The sequence below is a fragment of the Oncorhynchus kisutch genome, unplaced genomic scaffold (assembly GCF_002021735.2).
Source record: "Oncorhynchus kisutch isolate 150728-3 unplaced genomic scaffold, Okis_V2 scaffold907, whole genome shotgun sequence".
NCBI lineage: Eukaryota > Metazoa > Chordata > Actinopteri > Salmoniformes > Salmonidae > Oncorhynchus > Oncorhynchus kisutch.
This window is the reverse complement of record NW_022262852.1, coordinates 14,483-33,876: the sequence shown is the minus strand read 5'-3', so window position 1 is coordinate 33,876 and position 19,394 is coordinate 14,483. Positions and strand designations below refer to the sequence as shown.

Sequence of the window (19,394 nt, the reverse complement as noted above, 5' to 3'; positions counted from 1 at the left end):
GCCCTATCTTAGACCAGGTCCCTTAGTACCATTTGGAAGGCCCACTGTCAGTCCTATCAAGGTTTGGGGTGTCCATGGTAAGTTTTCATAACCTGCCCCTCCCCCTCCAGGGTCCTCTGTCAGTGTTCTCTGCTAAGCAACGGTGGACAGCTCCTCGTACCGTCAGGCTGAGACTGGAGGACAGAGACCTGGGCTTCACCCTGAGAGGAGACCCAGTACCTGTACAGGTTACCTCCCTGGACCCACTCTGCCCTGCCGCTGTGAGTCTGCTATACTACTGGTTACTGGGGGGGAAGGGTTAGGCTGACGCACTCTTAGGCTAATGGGGGGGAAGGGTTAGGCTGACGCACACTTAGCCTCAAGGAGGGAAGGGTTAGGCTGACGCACACTTAGCCTCAAGGAGGGAAGGGTTAGGCTGACGCACATTTAGGCTAATGGGGGGGAAGGGTTAGGCTGACGCACACTTAGGCTAATGGGGGGGAAGGGTTTGGCTGATGCACTCTTAGGCTCAAGGAGGGAAGGGTTAGGCTGACGCACACTTAGGCTAATGGGGGGGAAGGGTTAGGCTGATGCACACTTAGCCTCAAGGAGGGAAGGGTTAGGCTGACGCACATTTAGGCTAATGGGGGGGAAGGGTTAGGCTGACGCACACTTAGGCTAATGGGGGGGAAGGGTTTGGCTGACGCACTCTTAGGCTAATGGGGGGAAGGGTTAGGCTGACGCACATTTAGCCTCAAGGAGGGAAGGGTTAGGCTGACGCACATTTAGGCTAATGGGGGGGAAGGGTTAGGCTGACGCACACTTAGGCTAATGGGGGGAAGGGTTAGGCTGACGCACACTTAGGCTAATGGGGGGGGAAGGGTTAGGCTGACGCACACTTAGGCTAAAGGAGGGAAGGGTTAGGCTGACGCACATTTAGGCTAATGGGGGGGAAGGGTTAGGCTGACGCACACTTAGGCTAATGGGGGGGGAAGGGTTAGGCTGACGCACACTTAGGCTAAAGGAGGGAAGGGTTATGCTGACGCACATTTAGGCTAATGGGGGGAAGGGTTAGGCTGACGCACACTTAGGCTAAAGGAGGGAAGGGTTAGGCTGACGCACATTTAGGCTAATGGGGGGAAGGGTTAGGCTGACGCACACTTAGGCTAATGGGGGGAAGGGTTAGGCTGACGCACTCTTAGGCTAATGGGGGGGAAGGGTTAGGCTGACGCACACTTAGCCTCAAGGAGGGAAGGGTTAGGCTGACGCACACTTAGCCTCAAGGAGGGAAGGGTTAGGCTGACGCACATTTAGGCTAATGGGGGGGAAGGGTTAGGCTGACGCACACTTAGGCTAATGGGGGGGAAGGGTTTGGCTGATGCACTCTTAGGCTCAAGGAGGGAAGGGTTAGGCTGACGCACACTTAGGCTAATGGGGGGGAAGGGTTAGGCTGATGCACACTTAGCCTCAAGGAGGGAAGGGTTAGGCTGACGCACATTTAGGCTAATGGGGGGGAAGGGTTAGGCTGACGCACACTTAGGCTAATGGGGGGGAAGGGTTTGGCTGACGCACTCTTAGGCTAATGGGGGGAAGGGTTAGGCTGACGCACATTTAGCCTCAAGGAGGGAAGGGTTAGGCTGACGCACATTTAGGCTAATGGGGGGGAAGGGTTAGGCTGACGCACACTTAGGCTAATGGGGGGAAGGGTTAGGCTGACGCACACTTAGGCTAATGGGGGGGGAAGGGTTAGGCTGACGCACACTTAGGCTAAAGGAGGGAAGGGTTAGGCTGACGCACATTTAGGCTAATGGGGGGGAAGGGTTAGGCTGACGCACACTTAGGCTAATGGGGGGGGAAGGGTTAGGCTGACGCACACTTAGGCTAAAGGAGGGAAGGGTTATGCTGACGCACATTTAGGCTAATGGGGGGAAGGGTTAGGCTGACGCACACTTAGGCTAAAGGAGGGAAGGGTTAGGCTGACGCACATTTAGGCTAATGGGGGGAAGGGTTAGGCTGACGCACACTTAGGCTAATGGGGGGAAGGGTTAGGCTGACGCACATTTAGGCTAAAGGAGGGAAGGGTTAGGCTGACGCACATTTAGGCTAATGGGGGGAAGGGTTAGGCTGACGCACACTTAGGCTAAAGGAGGGAAGGGTTAGGCTGACGCACACTTAGGCTAATGGGGGGAAGGGTTAGGCTGACGCACACTTAGCCTCAAGGAGGGAAGGGTTGTGTGCTTAGGGTTGTTGTCCTGTTGGAAGGTGAACCTCCACCACAGTCTGAGGTCCTGAGCGCTCTGGAGCAGGTTTCCATCAATGATCTCTCTGTACTTTACTCTGTTCATCTTTCCCTTGATCCTGACTAGTCTCCCTGTCCCTGCCACTGAAAAACACCCCCACAGCATGATGCAAACAAACAATAGTGTAAATTTATGTTTTTATTTCGTTTTCCTTTTGTACTTCAAGTATTTTCACATCGTTACAACACTGTAAATAGACTTATGACATTTGAAATGTCTTTATTATTTTTGGAACTTCCATGAGTGTAATGTTTACTGTTCATTTTTGATTATTTCACTCTTATGTTTTATTTCAGTTGCTTTGGAAATGTTAAAAACCTCCTTCCACCTATTGTTCATGACTAAATGTTGTTATCTCTCTGTTACCAGGTCGACGGGCTGAAAGAGGGGGACTACATTGTTGCCGTGGGAGACGCGGACTGTAAGTGGATGGTAGTGAGCGATGTGATGCGGCTGCTGAAGGATGTGGACGAGGACGGGATCGACATCCGCGTTGTTAGCTTGATGGACAGCGGCCTGCCCATGGTAAGGTCCGCCCTCTGGCTCTGATTGGCTCCCGAGGAAGCCTGGAAGGTCCTTATTGGCTCCCGAGGAAGCCTGGAAGGTCCTTATTGGCTCCCGAGGAAGCCTGGAAGGTCCTTATTGGCTCCCGAGGAAGCCTTGCAGGTTCTTTTTGGCTCCCGAGGAAGCCTGGAAGGTCCTTATTGGCTCCCGAGGAAGCCTGGAAGGTCCTTATTGGCTCCCGAGGAAGCCTGGAAGGTCCTTATTGGCTCCCGAGGAAGCCTGGAAGGTCCTTATTGGCTCCCGAGGAAGCCTGGAAGGTCCTTATTGGCTCCCGAGGAAGCCTGGAAGGTCCTTATTGGCTCCCGAGGAAGCCTGGAAGGTCCTTATTGGCTCCCGAGGAAGCCTGGAAGGTCCTTATTGGCTCCCGAGGAAGCCTGGAAGGTCCTTATTGGCTCCCGAGGAAGCCTGGAAGGTCCTTATTGGCTCCCGAGGAAGCCTGCAAGGTCCTTATTGGCTCCCGAGGAAGCCTGGAAGGTCCTTATTGGCTCCTGAGGAAGCCTGGACGGTCACCCTTTCTTTCTCAGCTTGGTGATGAGGAGTTCCTCTCTTTCTTAGCTCTCGATGAGGAGTTCCTCTCTTTCTTAGCTCTCGATGAGGAGGTCCTCTCTTTCTTAGCTCTTGAGGAGGTCCTCTCTTTCTTAGCTCTCGATGAGGAGGTCCTCTCTTTCTTAGCTCTCGATGAGGAGATCCTCTCTCGATGAGTATCTCTCTCTCTCTCTCAGCTCTCGACGAGGAGTTCCTCTCTTTCTTAGCTCTCGATGAGGAGGCCTCTCTTTCTCAGCTTGGTGATGAGGAGGTCCTCTCTTTCTTAGCTCTCGATGAGGAGTTCCTCTCTTTCTCAGCTTGGTGATGAGGAGGTCCTCTCTCGATGAGTATCTCTCTCTCTCTCAGCTCTCGATGAGGAGTTCCTCTCTTTCTTAGCTCTCGATGAGGAGTTCCTCTCTTTCTCAGCTCTCGATGAGGAGGTCCTCTCTTTCTTAGCTCTTGAGGAGGTCCTCTCTTTCTTAGCTCTCGATGAGGAGGTCCTCTCTCGATGAGTATCTCTCTCTCTCTCAGCTCTCGATGAGGAGTACCTCTCTTTCTCAGCTTGGTGATGAGGAGTACCTCTCTTTCTCTGCTTGGTGATGAGGAGTACCTCTTTCTCAGCTTGGTGATGAGGAGTACCTCTCTTTCTCAGCTTGGTGATGAGGAGTACCTCTCTCTCTCAGCTTGGTGATGAGGAGTACCTCTCTCTCTCAGCTTGGTGATGAGGATTTCCTCTCTCTCTCAGCTTGGTGATGAGGAGTACCTCTCTTTCTCAGCTTGGTGATGAGGAGGTCCTCTCTCTCTCAGCTCTCGACGAGGAGGTCCTCTCTCTCAGCTCTCGACGAGGAGGTCCTCTCTCTCAGCTCTCGACGAGGAGGTCCTCTCTCTCTCAGCTCTCGACGAGGAGGTCCTCTCTCTCTCAGCTCTCGACGAGGAGGTCCTCTCTCTCTCAGCTCTCGACGAGGAGGTCCTCTCTCTCTCAGCTCTCGACGAGGAGGTCCTCTCTCTCTCAGCTCTCGACGAGGAGGTCCTCTCTCTCTCAGCTCTCGACGAGGAGGTCCTCTCTCTCTCAGCTCTCGACGAGGAGGTCCTCTCTCTCTCAGCTCTCGACGAGGAGGTCCTCTCTCTCTCAGCTCTCGACGAGGAGGTCCTCTCTCTCTCAGCTCTCGACGAGGAGGTCCTCTCTCTCTCAGCTCTCGACGAGGAGGTCCTCTCTCTCTCAGCTCTCGACGAGGAGGTCCTCTCTCTCTCAGCTCTCGACGAGGAGGTCCTCTCTCTCTCAGCTCTCGACGAGGAGGTCCTCTCTCTCTCAGCTCTCGACGAGGAGGTCCTCTCTCTCTCAGCTCTCGACGAGGAGGTCCTCTCTCTCTCAGCTCTCGACGAGGAGGTCCTCTCTCTCTCAGCTCTCGACGAGGAGGTCCTCTCTCTCTCAGCTCTCGACGAGGAGGTCCTCTCTCTCTCAGCTCTCGACGAGGAGGTCCTCTCTCTCTCAGCTCTCGACGAGGAGGTCCTCTCTCTCTCAGCTCTCGACGAGGAGGTCCTCTCTCTCTCTCAGCTCTCGACGAGGAGGTCCTCTCTCTCTCAGCTCTCGACGAGGAGGTCCTCTCTCTCTCAGCTCTCGACGAGGAGGTCCTCTCTCTCTCAGCTCTCGACGAGGAGGTCCTCTCTCTCTCAGCTCTCGACGAGGAGGTCCTCTCTCTCTCTCAGCTCTCGACGAGGAGGTCCTCTCTCTCTCTCAGCGAGGAGGTCCTCTCTCTCTCAGCGAGGAGGTCCTCTCTCTCTCAGCTCTCGACGAGGAGGTCCTCTCTCTCTCAGCTTGATGATTACAGACAGAAGGGGCAGTTTCCCATCTGAATGTGCTCTTCTTTTCATTTAGTCAAACGGATAAGTATTGCAGGAAGCGTTTTATATTATGTGACCAATACCCGGATTTTTGGGGGGAATATTTTTTAAACTCAAACAGTTTCACTCATTTAAGTAGAAATTAGAAATGTTTAGTCTTTAGCTGTAGTAATATCCTCTCTCCCTCTCTTCCTCTCTCTTATCTTCCTCTCCTTCTTCTCTCTCCCTCCCCTCCTACCTCTCTCCCTCCCCTCCTACCTCTCTCCCTCCCCTCCCACCTCTCATCCCTCCCCTCCTCTCACCTCTCCCTCTCTTCCTCTCTCTTCCTCATCTTCCTCCCTCCCTCCCTCCCTCCCTCCCTCCCTCCCTCCCTCCCTCCCTCCCTCCCTCCCTCCCTCATCTTCCTCCCCTCCTCTCTCACCTCTCTCCCTCATTTTCCTCTCCTGCTCCTTCCCCTCAGCCCACTAAGAGTGCCACGTACTGCGGAGGTATATCTAAGACCTACTCTATGATCTGCCTGGCATTCGACGACGACAAGAGCCCCAAGGGCCGCAAGGTGACCAAGAAGGGCTCCTTCCTGTCCTGGGGCGTAAAGAACCATCTGAAGAGCTCCAGCACCCTGAGCCTCCCTACAGCAGACTACTCTGGAACACTGCCTTGGAACAAACCCTGTCCCACCTTCCCTTCCTCCAGCCCCTACAACGACTCCGCTCTTTACTAGAGAAGGAAACATACTGGACTGTACAGACACTCTACTGGGTTAGAGAATACTGTGTGACGGTCTCAAATGGCACCCTATTCTCCATATAGTGCAGTACTTTGGAGGTCTATGGGCTCTGGTCTAAAGTAGTGCACTCTATAGGGAATAGGGTGCCATAGGGCTCTGGTCTAAAGTAGTGCACTATATAGGGAATAGGGTGCCATTGTGGGCACACATGTTAAATCCACTTTAATCAGTGTAGAGGAAGAGGAGGAGACGGGTTAAAGAAGGATTTTCAAGCCTTGACATTTGAGACATGGATTGTATTTGTGTGCCAATCAGAGGGTGAATGGGCAAGACAAAATATTTAAGTGTCTTTAAACAGGGTATGGTTGTAGGTGTCGGGTGCACCGGTTTGTGTGAAGAACTGCAACGCTGCTGGGTTTTTCACACTCAACAGTTTCCCATGTGTATCAAGAATGGTCCACCACCCAAAGGACATCCAGCCATCTTGACACCACTGTGGGAAGCACTGGAGTCAACATGGACCAGCATCCCTGTGGAACGCTTTCAACACCTTGTAGAGTCCATGCCCCGACACATTGAGGCTGTTCTGGCACATTGAGGCTGTTCTGACACATTGAGGCTGTTCTGACACATTGAGGCTGTTCTGACAGAATGAGGCTGTTCTGACAGAATGAGGCTGTTCTGGCACATTGAGGTTGTTCTGACACATTGAGGCTGTTCTGACACATTGAGGCCGTTCTGACACATTGAGGCCGTTCCGAGGGCAAAAAGGATGGCGGTGTCACTCTATATTAGGAAGGTGTTCTTAATGTTTTGTATACTCGGTGTGTTGATATTCTAATGTAAAAAATGTCAAGTTATACTATGTAGATATCCCACTATGTAGAAGGTGAAGGATGTAACTCTGAAACCAGGAAGTGATACGTCTGTAGTGAGTGTGTGATAGGCTAACACCGTGCGCTGTAAGCTGATGAAAATAGATTACTTTATTTTTTTATTTTTGTGTGTAATTTCTTGTTAAGACAATTACTGTGGTTGATATGAAGGAATATTGTGTGTGGTGGGCTGTTCTGATGTAGGCCTTGTGAAATCTCTGTGTTTTAGATTTTATTGGCATGTCAGGGGAGGGAGGGAGAGAAGGGGCCTGGGTTGAGGGGAAAAGAGGGAGGGATGGAGAGGGCGGCCTGAGCAGTGTAATAAACCAAAAGACCTCTGGGCCATCGAGACACAGCTCTCACCTAAGCTTCTGCCATTTTGTAATAGTGAGTTCTAACAAGCCTTTAAATGAAACTCGTTGTAGTTAAACACTAATATCCATCCCCCCTCCTCCTGTACTGCTGACCGGCAGCCATTTTGAAACTCGTCGTAGTTAAACACTAATATCCATCCCCCTCCTCCTGTACTGCTGACCGGCAGCCATTTTGAAACTCGTCGTAGTTAAACACTAATATCCATCCCCCTCCTCCTGTACTGCTGACCGGCAGCCATTTTAAACACTAATATCTTCCCCCTCCTCCTGTACTGCTGACCGGCAGCCATTTTGAAACTCGTCGTAGTTAAACACTAATATCCATCCCCTCCTCCTGTACTGCTGACCGGCAGCCATTTTAAACACTAATATCTTCCCCCTCCTCCTGTACTGCTGACTGGCAGCCATTTTGAAACTCGTCGTAGTTAAACACTAATATCCATCCCCTCCTCCTGTACTGCTGACCGGCAGCCATTTTGAAACTCGTTGTAGTTAAACACTAATATCTTCCCTCTCCTCCTGTACTGCTGACCGGCAGCCATTTTAATGACAACCTTTCCTGGTAGAGCAGGGAGAAGTCTCCCTACCAGCGGACCGATGTGGTTCTATCTCTGTGGATGTTTGTGTAATATTTGCTGGTAAAAATGAAGGCTATTTTGTTAAAAAGGGAAAAAGCCTGGTTGTGTTGTCTGTTTTTTGTCTCCGGTGTTCAGTGTATTTGCAGATGATAACGTTAATATAACAGTATACAACAGGTTCATGTTAATTTCGCTAAGCCTGGGTTCCATCGAAGGGAAGAGTCCCTGTTTGATTCCACCATTGGGATTCTACTGGTCTCTAGTGGTCTCTAGTGGTCTCTATGGGTTTCTACTGGTCTCTACTGGTTTCTACTGGTCTCTAGTGGTTTCTAGTGGTTTCTGCTGGTCTCTAGTGGTTTCTGCTGGTCTCTAATGGTTTCTGCTGGTCTCTAGTGGTTTCTACTGGTCTCTAGTGGTTTCTAGTGGTCTCTATGGGTTTCTACTGGTCTCTACTGGTTTCTACTGGTCTCTAGTGGTTTCTGCTGGTCTCTAATGGTTTCTGCTGGTCTCTAGTGGTTTCTACTGGTTTCTGCTGGTCTCTAATGGTTTCTACTGGTCTCTAGTGGTTTCTACTGGTTTCTCCTGGTCTCTAATGGTTTCTGCTGGTCTCTAGTGGTTTCTACTGGTCTCTAGTGGTTTCTACTGGTCTCTAGTGGTCTCTACTGGATGCCCACCTGAACATTTTTCTGACACTGCAGTGTTGCACTTTCTTATCTACAAAGTAGATTATTATACGTTTTGATAATCTAATTATTTCTATAACAATAAAACCATCTGAATATCTGTGTGTGCATTGTAAAGCGTGTGTGCATTGTAAAGCGTGTGTGCATTGTAAAGCGTGTGTGCATTGTAAAGCGTGTGTGCATTGTAAAGCGTGTGTGCATTGTAAAGCGTGTGTGCATTGTAAAGCGTGTGTGCATTGTAAAGCGTGTGTGCATTGTAAAGCGTGTGTGCATTGTAAAGCGTTTGTGGACGGTAAAGCGTGTGTGCATTGTAAAGCGTTTGTGGACGGTAAAGCGTGTGTGCATTGTAAAGCGTGTGTGCATTGTAAAGCGTGTGTGCATTGTAAAGCGTGTGTGCATTGTAAAGCGTGTGTGCATTGTAAAGCGTGTGTGCATTGTAAAGCGTTTGTGGACGGTAAAGCGTGTGTGCATTGTAAAGCGTTTGTGGACGGTAAAGCGTGTGTGCATTGTAAAGCGTTTGTGGACGGTAAAGCGTTTGTGGACGGTAAAGCGTTTGTGGACGGCATTTGTAAAGTTGTGAAGTCTGTTGGCTGTTGCAAAGTAATGTATTTTCTGAGATCATTGTCTTCAAAGGGGTATGTAAAAAAAAAAAGTATATATATATTCACTGCGTTTCATCTTCTTTCAGGAAATGCCACTCGTGGCTTCCTGAATTCTACAAAGCAGCACATTGTGTGCAGGTCATAGGTACTCTAGGTTTGATTGTAAACACACCTGTTGTACCGAGGACAGTTACAATCCTTTTCTATTGCCCGTCCCATCTTTACTGAACTCAATTGTGGCTAAATAGTTGTTGTACAGTTTTTATCATGCTTGTGTAAACTACTCCAACTATTGCCTTGCTAGTAGAGTTTATAACCTTGCTAGTAGAGTTTATAACCTTGCTAGTAGAGTTTATAACCTTGCTAGTAGAGTTTATAACCTTGCTAGTAGAGTTTATAACCTTGCTAGTAGAGTTTATAACCTTGCTAGTAGAGTTTATAACCTTGCTAGTAGAGTTTATAACCTTGCTAGTAGAGTTTATAACCTTGCTAGTAGAGTTTATAACCTTGCTAGTAGAGTTTATAACCTTGCTAGTAGAGTTTATAACCTTGCTAGTAGAGTTTATAACCTTGCTAGTAGAGTTTATAACCTTGCTAGTAGAGTTTATAACCTTGCTAGTAGAGTTTATAACCTTGCTAGTAGAGTTTATAACCTTGCTAGTAGAGTTTATAACCTTGCTAGTAGAGTTTATAACCTTGCTAGTAGAGTTTATAACCTTGCTAGTAGAGTTTATAACCTTGCTAGTAGAGTTTATAACCTTGCTAGTAGAGTTTATAACCTTGCTAGTAGAGTTTATAACCTTGCTAGTAGAGTTTATAACCTTGATAGTAGAGTTTATAACCTTGCTAGTAGAGTTTATAACCTTGCTAGTAGAGTTTCTAACCTATAGCTGTCCTGCTCCAGTTATGTGTAAATATAAAGGCACATTATTATGAAGGAAAATGAATTGAAGGGCATTTTGACTTCATGTGTGTATAAATGGATATGATTGAGTTGATATATTATTGTAAAGTGTTTTTCTGTTGGGAGGCGTACAGTATACTGCATGATTATAAACTATTCATCTCTGTTGGGAGGCGTACAGTATACTGCATGATTATAAACTATTCATCTCTGTTGGGAGGCATATATTGAATATATCGTCACAGTCATGTTTTCTGTTGGGAGGCTTACACTGTTAATATCTACACAGTCATGTTTTCTGTTGGGAGGCTTACACTGTTAATATCTACACAGTCATGTTTTCTGTTGAGAGGCTTACACTGTTAATATCTACACAGTCCTCATGTTTTCTGCAGTGGGGGTTACACCCCAAATGGCCCCCTATTCCCTATATAATGAGCCCATAGAGCGCTGGTTAGAAGTAGTTCACTCTACAGGGGATAGGAGGCCATTTTGGACGGACTCCTTGTTGTTGTTCTCCTGTTGGTTTCCATGGTTTCACTCTGTACCTCCTTTCTTACTGCACGATACAAAACAGCTGTGGTGACAATGTCTTGCTGTTGATCAATGTACCGTCATTATTTTATCATCGTGTATGTTTGTCCTCGGTCAACTTAAATCTCAATAAACTATGTGAATAAACTGAATAGATGAAGCATCTTTCTGCCTTCCATAGAGGGGGACATTACATCCATAGTGGAGTAGGTTGGAGCATCTTTCTGCCTTCCATATGGGGGGGGACATTACATCCATAGTGGAGTAGGTTGGAGCATCTTTCTGCCTTCCATAGAGGGGGACATTACATCCATAGTGGAGTAGGTTGGAGCATCTTTCTGCCTTCCATAGGGGGGGACATTACATCCATAGTGGAGTAGGTTGGAGCATCTTTCTGCCTTCCATAGAGGGGGACATTACATCCATAGTGGAGTAGGTTGGAGCATCTTTCTGCCTTCCATAGAGGGGGACATTACATCCATAGTGGAGTAGGTTGGAGCATCTTTCTGCCTTCCATAGAGGGGGACATTACATCCATAGTGGAGTAGGTTGGAGCATCTTTCTGCCTTCCATAGAGGGGGACATTACATCCATAGTGGAGTAGGTTGGAGCATCTTTCTGCCTTCCATAGAGGGGGACATTACATCCATAGTGGAGTAGGTTGGAGCATCTTTCTGCCTTCCATAGAGGGGGACATTACATCCATAGTGGAGTAGGTTGGAGCATCTTTCTGCCTTCCATAGAGGGGGACATTACATCCATAGTGGAGTAGGTTGGAGCATCTTTCTGCCTTCCATAGAGGGGGACATTACATCCATAGTGGAGTAGGTTGGAGCATCTTTCTGCCTTCCATATGGGGGGGGACATTACATCCATAGTGGAGTAGGTTGGAGCATCTTTCTGCCTTCCATAGAGGGGGACATTACATCCATAGTGGAGTAGGTTGGAGCATCTTTCTGCCTTCCATAGAGGGGGACATTACATCCATAGTGGAGTAGGTTGGAGCATCTTTCTGCCTTCCATAGAGGGGGACATTACATCCATAGTGGAGTAGGTTGGAGCATCTTTCTGCCTTCCATAGAGGGGGACATTACATCCATAGTGGAGTAGGTTGGAGCATCTTTCTGCCTTCCATAGAGGGGGACATTACATCCATAGTGGAGTAGGTTGGAGCATCTTTCTGCCTTCCATAGAGGGGGACATTACATCCATAGTGGAGTAGGTTGGAGCATCTTTCTGCCTTCCATAGAGGGGGACATTACATCCATAGTGGAGTAGGTTGGAGCATCTTTCTGCCTTCCATAGAGGGGGGACATTACATCCATAGTGGAGTAGGTTGGAGCATCTTTCTGCCTTCCATAGAGGGGGACATTACATCCATAGTGGAGTAGGTTGGAGCATCTTTCTGCCTTCCATAGAGGGGGACATTACATCCATAGTGGAGTAGGTTGGAGCATCTTTCTGCCTTCCATAGAGGGGGACATTACATCCATAGTGGAGTAGGTTGGAGCATCTTTCTGCCTTCCATAGAGGGGGACATTACATCCATAGTGGAGTAGGTTGGAGCATCTTTCTGCCTTCCATAGAGGGGGACATTACATCCATAGTGGAGTAGGTTGGAGCATCTTTCTGCCTTCCATATGTGGGGGACATTACATCCATAGTGGAGTAGGTTGGAGCATCTTTCTGCCTTCCATAGAGGGGGACATTACATCCATAGTGGAGTAGGTTGGAGCATCTTTCTGCCTTCCATAGAGGGGGACATTACATCCATAGTGGAGTAGGTTGGAGCATCTTTCTGCCTTCCATAGAGGGGGACATTACATCCATAGTGGAGTAGGTTGGAGCATCTTTCTGCCTTCCATAGAGGGGGACATTACATCCATAGTGGAGTAGGTTGGAGCATCTTTCTGCCTTCCATAGAGGGGGACATTACATCCATAGTGGAGTAGGTTGGAGCATCTTTCTGCCTTCCATAGGGGGACATTACATCCATAGTGGGAGTAGGTTGGAGCATCTTTCTGCCTTCCATAGAGGGGGACATTACATCCATAGTGGAGTAGGTTGGAGCATCTTTCTGCCTTCCATAGAGGGGGACATTACATCCATAGTGGAGTAGGTTGGAGCATCTTTCTGCCTTCCATATGGGGGGGGGGACATTACATCCATAGTGGAGTAGGTTGGAGCATCTTTCTGCCTTCCATAGAGGGGGACATTACATCCATAGTGGAGTAGGTTGGAGCATCTTTCTGCCTTCCATAGGGGGGACATTACATCCATAGTGGAGTAGGTTGGAGCATCTTTCTGCCTTCCATAGAGGGGGACATTACATCCATAGTGGAGTAGGTTGGAGCATCTTTCTGCCTTCCATAGAGGGGGACATTACATCCATAGTGGAGTAGGTTGGAGCATCTTTCTGCCTTCCATAGAGGGGGACATTACATCCATAGTGGAGTAGGTTGGAGCATCTTTCTGCCTTCCATAGAGGGGGACATTACATCCATAGTGGAGTAGGTTGGAGCATCTTTCTGCCTTCCATAGAGGGGGACATTACATCCATAGTGGAGTAGGTTGGAGCATCTTTCTGCCTTCCATATGGGGGGGGGGACATTACATCCATAGTGGAGTAGGTTGGAGCATCTTTTCTGCCTTCCATAGAGGGGGACATTACATCCATAGTGGAGTAGGTTGGAGCATCTTTCTGCCTTCCATAGAGGGGGACATTACATCCATAGTGGAGTAGGTTGGAGCATCTTTCTGCCTTCCATAGAGGGGGACATTACATCCATAGTGGAGTAGGTTGGAGCATCTTTCTGCCTTCCATAGAGGGGGACATTACATCCATAGTGGAGTAGGTTGGAGCATCTTTCTGCCTTCCATAGAGGGGGACATTACATCCATAGTGGAGTAGGTTGGAGCATCTTTCTGCCTTCCATAGAGGGGGACATTACATCCATAGTGGAGTAGGTTGGAGCATCTTTCTGCCTTCCATAGAGGGGGACATTACATCCATAGTGGAGTAGGTTGGAGCATCTTTCTGCCTTCCATAGAGGGGGACATTACATCCATAGTGGAGTAGGTTGGAGCATCTTTCTGCCTTCCATAGAGGGGGACATTACATCCATAGTGGAGTAGGTTGGAGCATCTTTCTGCCTTCCATAGAGGGGGACATTACATCCATAGTGGAGTAGGTTGGAGCATCTTTCTGCCTTCCATAGAGGGGGACATTACATCCATAGTGGAGTAGGTTGGAGCATCTTTCTGCCTTCCATATGGGGGGGGACATTACATCCATAGTGGAGTAGGTTGGAGCATCTTTCTGCCTTCCATAGAGGGGGACATTACATCCATAGTGGAGTAGGTTGGAGCATCTTTCTGCCTTCCATAGAGGGGGACATTACATCCATAGTGGAGTAGGTTGGAGCATCTTTCTGCCTTCCATAGAGGGGGACATTACATCCATAGTGGAGTAGGTTGGAGCATCTTTCTGCCTTCCATAGAGGGGGACATTACATCCATAGTGGAGTAGGTTGGAGCATCTTTCTGCCTTCCATAGAGGGGGACATTACATCCATAGTGGAGTAGGTTGGAGCATCTTTCTGCCTTCCATATGGGGACATTACATCCATAGTGGAGTAGGTTGGAGCATCTTTCTGCCTTCCATAGAGGGGGACATTACATCCATAGTGGAGTAGGTTGGAGCATCTTTCTGCCTTCCATAGAGGGGGACATTACATCCATAGTGGAGTAGGTTGGAGCATCTTTCTGCCTTCCATAGAGGGGGACATTACATCCATAGTGGAGTAGGTTGGAGCATCTTTCTGCCTTCCATAGAGGGGGACATTACATCCATAGTGGAGTAGGTTGGAGCATCTTTCTGCCTTCCATAGAGGGGGACATTACATCCATAGTGGAGTAGGTTGGAGCATCTTTCTGCCTTCCATAGAGGGGGACATTACATCCATAGTGGAGTAGGTTGGAGCATCTTTCTGCCTTCCATAGAGGGGGACATTACATCCATAGTGGAGTAGGTTGGAGCATCTTTCTGCCTTCCATAGAGGGGGACATTACATCCATAGTGGAGTAGGTTGGAGCATCTTTCTGCCTTCCATAGAGGGGGACATTACATCCATAGTGGAGTAGGTTGGAGCATCTTTCTGCCTTCCATAGAGGGGGACATTACATCCATAGTGGAGTAGGTTGGAGCATCTTTCTGCCTTCCATAGAGGGGGACATTACATCCATAGTGGAGTAGGTTGGAGCATCTTTCTGCCTTCCATAGAGGGGGGCATTACATCCATAGTGGAGTAGGTTGGAGCATCTTTCTGCCTTCCATAGAGGGGGACATTACATCCATAGTGGAGTAGGTTGGAGCATCTTTCTGCCTTCCATAGAGGGGGACATTACATCCATAGTGGAGTAGGTTGGAGCATCTTTCTGCCTTCCATAGAGGGGGACATTACATCCATAGTGGAGTAGGTTGGAGCATCTTTCTGCCTTCCATAGAGGGGGACATTACATCCATAGTGGAGTAGGTTGGAGCATCTTTCTGCCTTCCATAGAGGGGGACATTACATCCATAGTGGAGTAGGTTGGAGCATCTTTCTGCCTTCCATATGGGGGGGGACATTACATCCATAGTGGAGTAGGTTGGAGCATCTTTCTGCCTTCCATAGAGGGGGGGGACATTACATCCATAGTGGAGTAGGTTGGAGCATCTTTCTGCCTTCCATAGAGGGGGACATTACATCCATAGTGGAGTAGGTTGGAGCATCTTTCTGCCTTCCATATGGGGACATTACATCCATAGTGGAGTAGGTTGGAGCATCTTTCTGCCTTCCATAGAGGGGGACATTACATCCATAGTGGAGTAGGTTGGAGCATCTTTCTGCCTTCCATAGAGGGGGACATTACATCCATAGTGGAGTAGGTTGGAGCATCTTTCTGCCTTCCATATGGGGGGGACATTACATCCATAGTGGAGTAGGTTGGAGCATCTTTCTGCCTTCCATAGAGGGGGACATTACATCCATAGTGGAGTAGGTTGGAGCATATTTCTGCCTTCCATATGGGGGGGGGGACATTACATCCATAGTGGAGTAGGTTGGAGCATCTTTCTGCCTTCCATATGGGGGGGGGACATTACATCCATAGTGGAGTAGGTTGGAGCATCTTTCTGCCTTCCATAGAGGGGGGGGGGGACATTACATCCATAGTGGAGTAGGTTGGAGCATCTTTCTGCCTTCCATATGGGGGGGGACATTACATCCATAGTGGAGTAGGTTGGAGCATCTTTCTGCCTTCCATAGAGGGGGACATTACATCCATAGTGGAGTAGGTTGGAGCATCTTTCTGCCTTCCATAGAGGGGGACATTACATCCATAGTGGAGTAGGTTGGAGCATCTTTCTGCCTTCCATAGAGGGGGACATTACATCCATAGTGGAGTAGGTTGGAGCATCTTTCTGCCTTCCATATGGGGGGGGACATTACATCCATAGTGGAGTAGGTTGGAGCATCTTTCTGCCTTCCATATGGGGGGGGGACATTACATCCATAGTGGAGTAGGTTGGAGCATCTTTCTGCCTTCCATAGAGGGGGACATTACATCCATAGTGGAGTAGGTTGGAGCATCTTTCTGCCTTCCATAGAGGGGGACATTACATCCATAGTGGAGTAGGTTGGAGCATCTTTCTGCCTTCCATATGGGGGGGGGACATTACATCCATAGTGGAGTAGGTTGGAGCATCTTTCTGCCTTCCATAGGGGGGGGGGACATTACATCCATAGTGGAGTAGGTTGGAGCATCTTTCTGCCTTCCATATGGGGGGGGGGACATTACATCCATAGTGGAGTAGGTTGGAGCATCTTTCTGCCTTCCATATGGGGGGGGGACATTACATCCATAGTGGAGTAGGTTGGAGCATCTTTCTGCCTTCCATAGAGGGGGACATTACATCCATAGTGGAGTAGGTTGGAGCATCTTTCTGCCTTCCATATGGGGGGGACATTACATCCATAGTGGAGTAGGTTGGAGCATCTTTCTGCCTTCCATATGGGGGGGGACATTACATCCATAGTGGAGTAGGTTGGAGCATCTTTCTGCCTTCCATATGGGGGGGGGACATTACATCCATAGTGGAGTAGGTTGGAGCATCTTTCTGCCTTCCATATGGGGACATTACATCCATAGTGGAGTAGGTTGGAGCATCTTTCTGCCTTCCATATGGGGGGGGGACATTACATCCATAGTGGAGTAGGTTGGAGCATCTTTCTGCCTTCCATATGGGGGGGGGACATTACATCCATAGTGGAGTAGGTTGGAGCATCTTTCTGCCTTCCATATGGGGGGGGGGGGACATTACCACCATAGTGGAGTAGGTTGGAGCATCTTTCTGCCTTCCATAGAGGGGGGGGGACATTACATCCATAGTGGAGTAGGTTGGAGCATCTTTCTGCCTTCCATAGAGGGGGGGGACATTACATCCATAGTGGAGTAGGTTGGAGCATCTTTCTGCCTTCCATAGGGGGGGGGGACATTACATCCATAGTGGAGTAGGTTGGAGCATCTTTCTGTCTTCCATATGGGGGGGGACATTACATCCATAGTGGAGTAGGTTTGGAGCATCTTTCTGCCTTCCATATGGGGGGGGGACATTACATCCATAGTGGAGTAGGTTGGAGCATCTTTCTGCCTTCCATATGGGGGGGGGACATTACATCCATAGTGGAGTAGGTTGGAGCATCTTTCTGCCTTCCATATGGGGGGGGGACATTACATCCATAGTGGAGTAGGTTGGAGCATCTTTCTGCCTTCCATATGGGGGGGGACATTACATCCATAGTGGAGTAGGTTGGAGCATCTTTCTGTCTTCCATAGGGGGACATTACATCCATAGTGGAGTAGGTTGGAGCATCTTTCTGCCTTCCATATGGGGGGGGGACATTACATCCATAGTGGAGTAGGTTGGAGCATCTTTCTGCCTTCCATATGGGGGGGGACATTACATCCATAGTGGAGTAGGTTGGAGCATCTTTCTGCCTTCCATATGGGGGGGGACATTACATCCATAGTGGAGTAGGTTGGAGCATCTTTCTGCCTTCCATAGAGGGGGGGGGACATTACATCCATAGTGGAGTAGGTTGGAGCAACGTTTTATACATTAGAAAGAATAATCATTAAAAATAAACTGGTTTTGTATCCTAAATGCTGATTGGATGAGCAGCGGTTCAGTCGTGCTTTATTGGCCGTCAGAGACACCTATTGGCTGCTAACAGGTCCACCTGAAAAATCACTGTGCCTCCTTAAAAGGTACTGCGTGGTCAAGCTGAGGTCTGCGTTGGGCCCGTGCAGCATTTATGGTGATATGGCCTCTGCAGAAATCAGGGCATTCATACTTCGAGTCTTCGCCGAGCGACGCGGAGCTGTTGTCAAGGAAGTGAGTTTGTGTTTCTACAGAACCTCCCGCCCACACCTACCGTCAACCAGTCACGTCAATGCGAAACTATATTAAGTCGTTCTCGCATTGTTCCAAAAATTTGCGAGGTGTACAGCGATGGGGTAGAGAGCTCAATTTGACCTCTGCCTCCGGAGGCTCCGTGACACCATCCATACAGCGACTGCAGATCAAACATAAATTGGCTTTAAGAAAATCATGTTCATGTTGCTGTCCGAATCATCTCTTGTATTTCTCAACTCACATTATTTCCCCTTGCTTACAACCTAGCACTTAGTTTGGTACAGGGGGGTTAATATAAACCTAGCATCTAGTTTGGTACAGGGGGGGTTAATATAAACCTAGTATCTAGTTTGGTACAGGGGGGGTTAATATAAACCTAGTATCTAGTTTGGTACAGGGGGGGTTAATATAAACCTAGCATCTAGTTTGGTACAGGGGGGGGTAATATAACCTAGCATCTAGTTTGGTACAGGGGGGGTTAATATAAACCTAGCACTTAGTTTGGTACAGCGGGGTTAATATAAACCTAGTATCTAGTTTGGTACAGGGGGGGTTAATATAAACCTAGTATCTAGTTTGGTACAGGGGGGTTAATATAAACCTAGCATCTAGTTTGGTACAGGGGGGTTAATATAAACCTAGCATCTAGTTTGGTACAGGGGGGGTTAATATAAACCTAGCATCTAGTTTGGTACAGGGGGGGTTAATATAAACCTAGCATCTAGTTTGGGGGGGTAATATAAACCTAGCATCTAGTTTGGTACAGGGGGGGTTAATATAAACCTAGCATCTAGTTTGGGGGGGGTTAATATAAACCTAGCATCAAGTTTGGTACAGGGGGGGTTAATATTAAACCTAGTATCTAGTTGGTACAGGGGGGGGGTTAATATAAACCTAGCATCTAGTTTGGGGGGGTTAATATAAACCTAGCATCTAGTTTGGTACAGGGGGGGGGTTAACTATAAACCTAGCATCTAGTTTGGTACAGGGGGGGTTAATATAAACCTAGCATCTAGTTTGGTACAGGGGGGGGGTTAATATAAACCTAGCATCTAGTTTTGGTACAGGGGGGGTTAATATAAACCTAGCATCTAGTCTGGTACAGGGGGGGTTAATATAAACCTAGCATCTAGTTTGGTACAGGGGGGTTACTATAACTAGCATCTAGTTTGGTACAGGGGGGGTTAATATAAACCTAGCATCTAGTTTGGTACAGGGGGGGGTTAATATAAACCTAGCATCTAGTTTGGTACAGGGGGGGTTAATATAAACCTAGCATCTAGTTTGGTACAGGGGGGGGTTAATATAAACCTAGCATCTAGTTTGTACAGGGGGGGGTTAATATAAACCTAGCATCTAGTTTGGTAGGGGGGGTTAATATAAACCTAGCATCTAGTTTGGTACAGGGGGGGTTTAATATAAACCTAGCATCTAGTTTGGTACAGGGG

At 48.3% G+C, this 19,394-nt stretch overlaps 1 protein-coding gene across 2 annotated transcripts in view; it reads left to right on the top strand.

The window, feature by feature from the left end:
* LOC116363055 (rhophilin-2-like) overlaps positions 1-10,652 on the top strand; it is an 80,887-nt gene extending 70,235 nt beyond the window's left edge. The window contains exons 13-15 of one of the 2 annotated variants that reach the window (XM_031816974.1): positions 111-260; positions 2,649-2,804; positions 5,671-10,652. In XM_031816974.1, the coding sequence (XP_031672834.1) occupies positions 111-260; positions 2,649-2,804; positions 5,671-5,931 (567 nt within the window). In that variant the 3' untranslated portion in view covers positions 5,932-10,652. The remainder of the gene's footprint in view (positions 1-110; positions 261-2,648; positions 2,805-5,670) is intronic. The other variant, XM_031816975.1, reaches the window with a different exon arrangement.
* Positions 10,653-19,394: the final 8,742 nt, after the last annotated feature.